The sequence below is a fragment of the Galeopterus variegatus genome, unplaced genomic scaffold (genome assembly GCF_000696425.1).
Source record: "Galeopterus variegatus unplaced genomic scaffold, G_variegatus-3.0.2 Scaffold7711, whole genome shotgun sequence".
NCBI classification, from domain to species: domain Eukaryota; kingdom Metazoa; phylum Chordata; class Mammalia; order Dermoptera; family Cynocephalidae; genus Galeopterus; species Galeopterus variegatus.
The window spans coordinates 47,693-58,544 of NW_007733822.1; the positions used below are offsets into that span (position 1 = coordinate 47,693).

Genomic DNA, 10,852 nt, shown 5'->3' on the forward strand with positions numbered 1-10,852 from the left:
GCTCACGCCCAAGGGTTCGGATCCCACATACAGACCGGTTCCCGCTCACTGGCTGAGCGAGGCGCGGGAACAACACCGAGGGTTGCGATCCCGTTGCCGGTCCCCGGTCCGGTACGGGGGCAACACTGAGGGTTGCGATCCGTTGCCGGACACGGAAAAAAGACAAAAGACAAAAAAAAAAAAAAAAATACTAGATGGGCTGCCACTGAGGCTGTGAGTTTCTCATTGCTGGAGGGATTACAGCAGGCACATTATTCTCTCTTCCCAAGGACAACTAAGATGAGATGTGATGAGACCAGAATGGGCAGGCTGACCGAGTGGTCCTCCACGTGTGGTCCCTGCGCCAGCGCCAGTTCGCACATAGACAGCTGCCCGTGGGTGATGAGATGAGGAACTCGCACCAGAATGTAAACCAACTACATCACTAATCACTCTGTTTAGTTCAGCTGACACTTTTTTTTTTTTTTAAAGCAAGACTCAGTGGAGGAAGCAGTGAGTTGAGCTACATTTTGGTGCAAGCCCCCCATCTTGTTACGGATAACAGCGTGTGGTCAGCAACTCTGAGGGGCGGTGCACTAGAAGTTCTAGAAATGAGAAAATGTTGAGATTCCAAATGTAAAAAGTAAAAGTTAATTTTCAATGTCCCTCTTTGTTGAAAGCACCTATTTTTCCTAATTACTTGCTTTTTTTGACATCTGACCTATTTACTTTTACTTTTTACTACTGAGAGTTCAAATGTCAAAGAAAAGCAATTAGGAAAAATAGGTGCTTTCAACATAGAGGGATGGCAACAAAAGAAGAAGATCGACATAATCTTTACTTCTTTTAGCACAGGGAGATGTCTCCAAAACACACATATTTGAGCAGAATATTAATAAATTTAGAAGCAAGCACTGCAGGAGGCAGAATCACCCATGAACAATGAAGAGTCAGCTTTGCTAACCTGCTGGGTTAATGGAAACTGGTCCCCTTCCACTCTCTCTGGTGCAACACATAACTGAGGCCTCTCTGCCATTCACGCCCAATGCCCCTGCTTTGATCGAGCAAAGACAGCCTGGGCTAGCCAAAGCCACATGTGTTGTCTGTAGACACAGCTCCATAGTCCTGCCCTCTATCCTGCAGGCTCGTCCACCCTATAGGACTTCCTTGGGTCCTTGTGTGAGCACCAGAGACCTGGGCTCCCCATGAGAAACCTTCTTATTAGGTGGCTCAGATCTAAAAGGTTTTAGTCCCTTTCATTTCTCCTCAGTTTCCTGATGGGGCAACACATACCTTCAGGCTGGTGTGAAGATTAAATGCTATAGTGAAAGTCAAGTTCCTCGTATAGTGGTGTATACAGAAATGCCCAGGGTTGCCTGCTTGTTTCCTTCCCTGTCTGACTCCCTCGGGGCAGGCAAGGCTCACAGATGAAGAGGTCAGGGTCCTGAGAGGCTTGGGCTCGAGCCTGGCTGGCATGGGCACTGTGTTTGGGTGACTCCCAGGGACTGTCCAGTGTTCTATGCTTCATCATCATCTATGCTCCTTACCTGGCCAGACACTTCTCCTCCGCAGCACAGCGCAGGGAGTACAGATGGGCTCGCTGCACATAAGTGGACGCTTGCACATAGTTGGGGTCCGGGACCAAGTCAGGGAGACCTGGAGTGGACAGTGGGAGAGAGGGAGAAGGGAGGAAGAGCGTGGCACTGAGAAGGTCAGGCTGGTCACTGCTAATGCCCAGAGACCACCCGCCCCAAGCACCCTTTGCCATTCTCCTCGGGCATTGGGTCCTGGGTTCAGGTGTGGGATCAGGGAAGTTAGGCAGCAGGAGCTCACCTCTGGAGCTCAGTGGTGTGGGAGCCCCTGAGACCTCCTGGAAGAGCTGGGACATGAGCAAGACCTGGGAGATGGGGTGGAATTTACAAATCCAGGGAGGGGGAAAGGGTTTCCTGGCAGAAGGAATGGCAAAGGCCTGGAGGCAGGACTGAGTGAACCAAGCCATTTCCTCATAGAGACACTCCCTCCATGTCCTTATTTTCTAGGCTTCTGGACAGCAGCCCCTAGACGCCCTCTTCTCCTCTCACCCCTGCAGCCAGCGTTCTTCGTGAACCACCAAGACAGCCTTGGGCTCCTGGCCCAGAGTGGGTCTTGGAAGGCTCATGGGCAGAGCCAGGTGAATGTTGGTTGGCAGGAGTAGGGATGGGCAGGAAGGGATGGGCTAGAAGGAAAACACTTCCCCAGAGCAGGCTGCTGACTAGGCAGGATTCTTAGCCTGGGCACCCAGCCCGCCTTTCTCAGTACTCCTTTCTTCCTGGCATGGCCTGTCCTCCCCATCACCTGCCACGACTTCCTACCACTGCCCCCAGACCTGACCATAGCCTCCCCTGTCTGCAACCTCTGGCCTCCAACTTGAGGGAGGGCTTGGCTCCCTCCCTTGCAGTGCCCAGGGTCAAGGCCTCCAGCCCTTGGGATCACTTGTTCCCCAGGATATGCCAGAGCAGGATATGCCTGTCCCCTCCTACTGTCCCCTCTTCTTCCTCCCCGGGCATGCATTAGTCCGTGTAAGAGTTATAGGAATAAGCAGAAACCAAACTGAGGTGTCTAGACCCCATCCTGCATTGGAATAAAGAAGGACTGATCTTCATGTTGGGAGTGAAGGTACGTGGGGTGGGGTGGGAGGTGGACAGGGGGTACTCCAGACACCTGGGCTCTATCTTAGCTCAGCTGCTGACTTACAGAGGAGTGAGCCTGGGGCCTCTGAGCCCCCTCTCCCCTCAGGCCTCAGGGATTCTATCAGGTAAATGAGGAAATGAGGATGTAAGTTCCTGTAGCATCTTCAAGCTTCTCTGCTCTTGGGGGGAAGGGTAAGATCAGGCAAGGTAGGGGGACTTACCTTGTGGAGTCAGGTGGAGGGGCTTCCAGCCCCCTTTCTTGCTGCCAAAACCCTCTCGTCAGCTTTTAGGTCCAGAAGATGAGGCAGAGAAGGGGAAGTCTGGCTTCTAAGCCTTTGACAGAGGTGTCTGCCTGCACACCAAACCCCCCCTACCAAAAAATAGCCTGGGCTCCAAGACCCTAGACCTGCTCTCCCTGGAGCCTGGTCCAGACAGCCAGAGTGATCTCACCTACTCGGAATGAAGAGGAAGCTTGCAGTACAGGGGTGGGTAAGGATGAGGTGGCTCCTGGCTGATGGGGGACTTCTTGGCCAGCCTAGGCCCTATTACTTGAGCCCCCAGGAATGTTTGGTCATTTCCCAGGGGATCCTCAGCCCTTAGACCAGCTGAGAGCTGGTTCTCACCCTCTGGTCCCCAGAAGCCCCTGGAGGAGGGGTGAGGAAGAGAGCAATGGTCCCCTTTCCCATCATCAAGTGCCCTTCCCTCAGCAATATGAAGCCTCAAGGGACCCAGTATTCAGTACCAGATGGCCTGCCGCCCCCATCCCAGGCCCAGTTTCAATAAATACTACGCAGATGGCTCCACAAAGCTTTTCTGGCCCGACCCTTCCTCTCTAGGCCATTTTATGAGCTGGCTATGTAATCCAGGGAAGGTGGAAGAGCCAGCTGAGTAAGAGACCAGGGGTACTTGGGGCCAGTGAGAGCCAGTGCTGTTCCTGGCCTCTTACTGAGCCCCAACCCTGATCACAGTCTGAACCCCGACCCTGGTCACACACTGAGCCCAACCCACGTCATACACTGAGCCCTGACCCTGGTCATATGCTGAACCCCAACCATGGTCACAGTCTGAGTCCTGACTCTGATCACATACTGAACCCTGACCCTGCTGACACGCTAAACCCTGACTTTGATCACAGACCAAACTCTGACTTTGGTGACACACTGAACCCTGACCCTGATCATACACTGAGCCATGATCCTGGTCACTCACTGAGCCTGACTCTGGTGACATGCTGAAATCTGACCATGGTGACAAACTAAGCCCTGACTATGGCACTGATCCCTGACTATGACCACAGACTGAGCCCCAACCTTGATTACACACTGAGCCCTAACCCTGGTCACACACTGAGTCCTGATCCAGGTGCCTTGGGTTGAACATTCTCTCAAAACTTGATCCCCACTGTAGCTGTTAAGGGAGTGGAAAATCCTATTATGGTAACTGCAAGGTGGGGCCTTGAGGAGGTGATTAGATTCTGAGGACCACGCCTAGTGAATGGATTAAAAATGGTGGTCATGGGCCGGCCCGTGGCTCACTTGGGAGAACGTGGTGCTGACAACACCAAGTCAAGGGTTCAGATCCCCTTACCGGTCATCTATTAAAAAAAAAAAAAAGATGGTCATAGGTGTGGTTCTGAGGGCTCTAAAAGGACAGTGCAGGAGGAACTATCTCTCTCTCTGCTCTGTCATTTCTTCAATATGACACCCTGTCATCACTGTTGCCACCACCAAGACCCTTACTGGATGTGCTCCCTGGACTTTAGACCTCCCAGCCTGAAACTCTGCAAGCAAATAAATTTCATTTTTTTATAAATCTCCCAGTTTCAGGTATTTTGTTATAAGCAACAGAAACAGACTAATACACCTGGTGACACACTGAACCCTGACCTTGGTCACACACTGAACCCCAACTGTGAACACAGACTGAGCCCAGGCCCTGGTTACACACTGAGACCCGACCCTGGTTACACTCTGAATCCCGACCCTGGTAACACACTGAGCCACAACCCTGGTCAGCCCCAACCCTGGTGACACACTGAACCCTGACCTTGGTCATACCCTGAGCCCTGACCCTGGTGACATACTGAGTCCTGATCCTGGTGACACATTGAGCCCTGACTATGATCACAGACTGAGCCCCGACCTTGGCCACACACTGAACCCCAACTGTGAACACAGACTGAGCCCAGGCCCTGGTTACACACTGAGCCCCGACCCTGGTTACACTCTGAATCCCGACCCTGGTAACACACTGAGCCACAACCCTGGTCATATGCTGAGACGTGATCCTGGTCACACACTGAGCTTGACCCTGGTCACAGACTGAGGCCTGACAGCTACCAACAACTAGTCTCATTGCTATTTGTCCTCAGATGATGGGCTAAAGGTCTATACTTAAAAAACCGTAAAAAGGATTGCGTTGACATCATCAATCCCTTTTGATTTTAGTGAGTGGGGTAGAGTTGTTTGTAAGTTATAAAGTATTATATACGTGAAGATCCAGGAGAGACACTAAGGACAGACAGCTTGGGGCTGCTTGTCAGAATCTGAGCCCTGACCCTGGCCATAGATGATCATCTCTTCCTCTTATTGTTGAGGAATTTCATGCTCGGGCCTCTTGCTCCAGGAAGTCTTCCCCGATTGGCAGTGACATCTCAGGCTGCACACACTTCTCCTATCTCACTACCCAATCTGTATTGCTCTATAATTAGATTTTATCATATTCACCTGTCTGCTCCCCAAGGTCCCAGCCTGACTCACCCCTCTGCAGGCAACCCACGGTGCTCAGGAACGTTTGCTTTGGGGATGACCGACTGGCCCAAGTCCCCTCGGTCTCTGTCAGGCATGCTTCTTTAGTAATTAGTGGCTCAGGGCTGGCCCGTGGCTCACTTGGGAGAGCGTGGTGCTGACAACACCAAGTCAAGGGTTAAGATCCCCTTACTGGTCATCTTTAAAAAAAAAACAAAACTAGTGGCTCAGTACCTGACTTCCAAGCATCCACAAGCATACTCCACACTCTGTCCTCCCAAGACACTAGGGCACACAATGCCTTTGGAGGTGCTAGAGGAAAGTGAGGCTCTGAGAGGGCAATGGATTTGTCCACAGTCACACAGCGAGTCAGGTAGCCCCAGCGGGAGATCCCAGGTCCTGACTCTCTCCCAGTACTCCTCCTGTCATTCTTTATGAATGAACTTTTTTGAGGTATAATGTATAGTCAAATGCACAATTTTAGGTGTCCAGTTTGATAAGTTCTGACAAATGGATACAGCTATGTAACCACCACCACAATCAAGCTATGGATTGTTTCCATCACCCTTCTGCCCCTTTCTAGTACATTCCTTTCCCCCTGCACTGCCCCAGGCAACCACTGATCTGCTTTTTAATCACTATACATTAGTTATGCCTCTTCTAGAACTTAAATAGCATCACTCTTACCATTATTTTACAATTTTCTTTGTTCTACGTCTCTGAGCATCACCCGGGCCTCTGTGCTCCATCCCTGTCATGCCCACATTGCCCTGGGAGGCAGCAGCTCAGGAAGCTGCTGGGGAGTTCAGGCAGGGTCCCCCACCTCACCCTCAGGATCCCCTGCCCAAGGTCCCAGGNACCCCAACTGTGAACACAGACTGAGCCCAGGCCCTGGTTACACACTGAGACCCGACCCTGGTTACACTCTGAATCCCGACCCTGGTAACACACTGAGCCACAACCCTGGTCATATGCTGAGACGTGATCCTGGTCACACACTGAGCTTGACCCTGGTCACAGACTGAGGCCTGACAGCTACCAACAACTAGTCTCATTGCTATTTGTCCTCAGATGATGGGCTAAAGGTCTATACTTAAAAAACCGTAAAAAGGATTGCGTTGACATCATCAATCCCTTTTGATTTTAGTGAGTGGGGTAGAGTTGTTTGTAAGTTATAAAGTATTATATACGTGAAGATCCAGGAGAGACACTAAGGACAGACAGCTTGGGGCTGCTTGTCAGAATCTGAGCCCTGACCCTGGCCATAGATGATCATCTCTTCCTCTTATTGTTGAGGAATTTCATGCTCGGGCCTCTTGCTCCAGGAAGTCTTCCCCGATTGGCAGTGACATCTCAGGCTGCACACACTTCTCCTATCTCACTACCCAATCTGTATTGCTCTATAATTAGATTTTATCATATTCACCTGTCTGCTCCCCAAGGTCCCAGCCTGACTCACCCCTCTGCAGGCAACCCACGGTGCTCAGGAACGTTTGCTTTGGGGATGACCGACTGGCCCAAGTCCCCTCGGTCTCTGTCAGGCATGCTTCTTTAGTAATTAGTGGCTCAGGGCTGGCCCGTGGCTCACTTGGGAGAGCGTGGTGCTGACAACACCAAGTCAAGGGTTAAGATCCCCTTACTGGTCATCTTTAAAAAAAAAACAAAACTAGTGGCTCAGTACCTGACTTCCAAGCATCCACAAGCATACTCCACACTCTGTCCTCCCAAGACACTAGGGCACACAATGCCTTTGGAGGTGCTAGAGGAAAGTGAGGCTCTGAGAGGGCAATGGATTTGTCCACAGTCACACAGCGAGTCAGGTAGCCCCAGCGGGAGATCCCAGGTCCTGACTCTCTCCCAGTACTCCTCCTGTCATTCTTTATGAATGAACTTTTTTGAGGTATAATGTATAGTCAAATGCACAATTTTAGGTGTCCAGTTTGATAAGTTCTGACAAATGGATACAGCTATGTAACCACCACCACAATCAAGCTATGGATTGTTTCCATCACCCTTCTGCCCCTTTCTAGTACATTCCTTTCCCCCTGCACTGCCCCAGGCAACCACTGATCTGCTTTTTAATCACTATACATTAGTTATGCCTCTTCTAGAACTTAAATAGCATCACTCTTACCATTATTTTACAATTTTCTTTGTTCTACGTCTCTGAGCATCACCCGGGCCTCTGTGCTCCACCCCTGTCATGCCCACATTGCCCTGGGAGGCAGCAGCTCAGGAAGCTGCTGGGGAGTTCAGGCAGGGTCCCCCACCTCACCCTCAGGATCCCCTGCCCAAGGTCCCAGGGAACAGCAGGCCCTGCCCTCGGCTGCTATACTTTTCCAGAAAGGAACAATGCCTCCTTCTCCCGGCTGCTCTCCCAGGGGACATTCCGTCAGCAGCCAGTCCTGCAAGCTTGGGTTCTCAGCCCCTGCACAGGGCTTGGGCTGGTGGGGGTGGTGGCAATGTGACGTTGGAAGGAGGGTGAGGGAAGGCTTGAGCTGGGTCTGGTGGGTGTAGGGATGGGGGAAGGTCTGCTGTTTCTGGCTTGTGGGGGTACAACCAGACTGTCCAGGCAGGGTGGCCAATGCTGGGTAAAGTCCAGTTACAACCAGACAGCGTAATCAGCCCCCATTCCAAGAAGTGTGCATTTTAAAGAAAGATCCTGCAGAGAGGGTCTTTTTGCTTACTCCGAATGCAGGGAAAACCATCAGTCACGGGGATGTAATTTTGAGGAGGAGCTGGGACCTCTTTTCCAGCATATATAGAGTCATGCAGTCCTTGGGCCTGGTACTGGAGACTCTGAAAAGTGAGTTCTAATGAGAACNAGAGTCATGCAGTCCTTGGGCCTGGTACTGGAGACTCTGAAAAGTGAGTTCTAATGAGAACTTTTCGCAGAGACTCCCCATTTTTATAAATGCAGGGAACTGAATTAATCACAATTCTCAGTTCAGAGCAAACTAGCCAGTATCATTAACCTATGCAGGCCCCTCTCTTGTCTCACTAAATTTTTTTTTACCTTCATCCAATCCCTTGACCCTCAGACATTTTTTAACATCTGCATATCTGTATGAAATCTGCAATGCATCTGAGGTGGGTATGTATTTTTAAAGTATATAAATGATAGTCTTAGATCTTGTTCTGTTTCTTGATTTTCAAGTCAATGTAAAATCTTAAGAAAGACCTATCTAGATCACTGCCTGACAATGCTAAGCCGGATTCCACAGTGTGCACCGTGCAGGTCCCATCGGTCCCGTCTGCCGTGGTGGGCTCCCAGCTCGCTTTTGACTCACTGCCTCACAAACATGCTGCAGGGAATGGCTGGCATGTGCCCCACCTGGACCCGCTGAGGATACACATCTGGCTCCCTTCCTAATCCTCATGTCACTTCTAGCCTTGCTCGGCATCCTCCCAAGCCCCCAAGCACCACTGGTGGGGGGTGGGGAATGGGTCTGACTGCCCAAATGCTGGGAAGACCATCTTGCCTGGGCTGCCCAAGGAGACCCTGGTCACCATCAGTGTCCTGGCTTCTGCTCCCAGGAAGGAGACAAGAGCCTGGGTTCTTACCCTACTCTGTCATAGACTTTCTGTGTGGCCCTGGGCCAATTTGTCCCCTGCTCAGGCCCCATTGCCTCCATTTGTCCATTTCTAATTGTTCTCCACCCCACTCATGGCCTGGAGCCCTGTGCTGGCCTCCTGTGGGCACTCTGACCATAGGGATTCAGGCTGCACAGGGCCTGCCAGGATGGCAGGGATACTGAGTCAGGGCAGCAAAGACCCTTGGGATGGCCGAAGCCAGGCTGCTGGGCTGGGGAGAGGCTGGGTGTGAGTGAATGAAGCCATTTTGCAGGTAGCCAGGCACTGGTCCGGAAGAAGCTTTTCAGCCATGGGGGCCCCTTTGGACCCTCCAGGGCAACGAAGACACAAAATCTAAGGAAAAGATCTAGCTTTCCAAATTCTGGCTCTGTCCCTGGAGCTTCCTTTGTAGGGATCCAGGGCCCTAGTGAAACAAACCTGTCACATGTTACACTGACCACTGGGGGCCAATGTGCTCAGGACAAGCCCACCTTGGCCTCCTGGTCTAAGCTGGGTCTGGAGCTGCTGGATGGCTCTGGTGCCAGTCCTTGGGAACCTGAAGACAGTGATTGTCACACCTTCCCTAGTGGATCCCAGTTGGGGCCTTCTCATGGGTAAGGCTCCAGAGGTGAGCTCACCATTTTGTCCAATCTCCCCATTCCCCTTTCTGAGGCTCAGTTTCCCCAGCTGGATGAAGGGGGAGATTGGACCAACTGGCCCTTGAGCACAGGTTGGAAGGATCAATAAACACTTGGAGATTAAAATACTTTTTAGGAGCTATTCAGTCCCCTCCCCAGCCTTGGGCAAGAGCCTGAGACCTCTCACAACCTCTACAGACGATCTTTAGCAGTCAGGAAATTCTCCCACCATCTGACCTAAATCCTTCCTGCTTCATTAGAAATCTGTTCCCTCCTGCCCAGCGGTTCCTGGAGGCTGCCCAGCGTGGAGGGCCCTGTGGCCACATTCCTGTCGCTCACCCACCTCACCTGTTTCCCTCTTGGCTTCCCCTCTTCTGTGGGTTCAGTAAACCTCGTCTCCGATATCTTTCCTCCCCAAGCCTCCTGCTCACGAGGAGCAGATGATGGAAAGTGGAATGCAAAAGAGGCCTGACCTCTTGAGCCCAGCACTGGAGGATAAACACAGTCCAGCAGGAACCGGTCAGTCAGCTGTGAAATATGTGCTGAGTGGGATGTTTTGGCTCGCGCAGCCAGACTCCAGAGGAGCCCCTAGGTGGGGGAAAGCAGAAAGCCCTACAGAGTACAGCCATGAATAAACATGAGCCAGAGAGGGCCTCTAGGACATGATTATCTAATAATCAGGACATTAAATTGTCAGCACCAGCCTGGCCTAGCGGTGCCACACCTGCTCGGTGAACAGGAAGGCAAGGTGGCTGCAGAATCCACTTTGCCCCATCATGAATGGGCAATGCCAGCCCAGGCAAATGAGCTATGATGGCCATGAAGCTGGGCCCAGAACCTTCAGTGGCTCCCAACTGCCTACAGAATCAAGTCCTGACGTCTCAAGGCAGCTAAAGCCTTCTGTGGTTTGGCTGTAACTTGACCGTACAGAACTCTTAACTCGAAGGCAGCTCCCTAGCAGCATACCCTGACCTTTCCTACCCCTGGCCTCTGACCTCATGGTGCTCTTGTCCTGGAATTCCCTTCTGCACACACACACGCCCCAGCTCTGCCCATGTAAGGCTACATAGGCTTTAGGCCCCGAAGCCCACCTGGTCAGTCCTAACCACCCTTCCACACTACCCTGCCGCCCCCACCTGACTGAGAGACGGTCCAGAGATCGCAACAGCATCACTCCTCTGAGCAACAGGGCCCAGCTCAGAAGGGGATCTGTGAGTGTGTGCTAATTGCACAAGCTGCCCAGGAC

At 51.8% G+C, this 10,852-nt stretch overlaps 1 protein-coding gene across 1 annotated transcript in view; it reads right to left on the reverse strand.

Moving 5' to 3' along the window:
- The window catches only part of LOXL1 (lysyl oxidase-like 1), a 26,206-nt gene that overhangs the window by 5,435 nt on the left and 9,919 nt on the right, over positions 1-10,852 (reverse strand). The window contains exon 3 of the mRNA XM_008592251.1: positions 1,527-1,635. Within this exon, the coding sequence (XP_008590473.1) occupies positions 1,527-1,635 (109 nt within the window). The remainder of the gene's footprint in view (positions 1-1,526; positions 1,636-10,852) is intronic.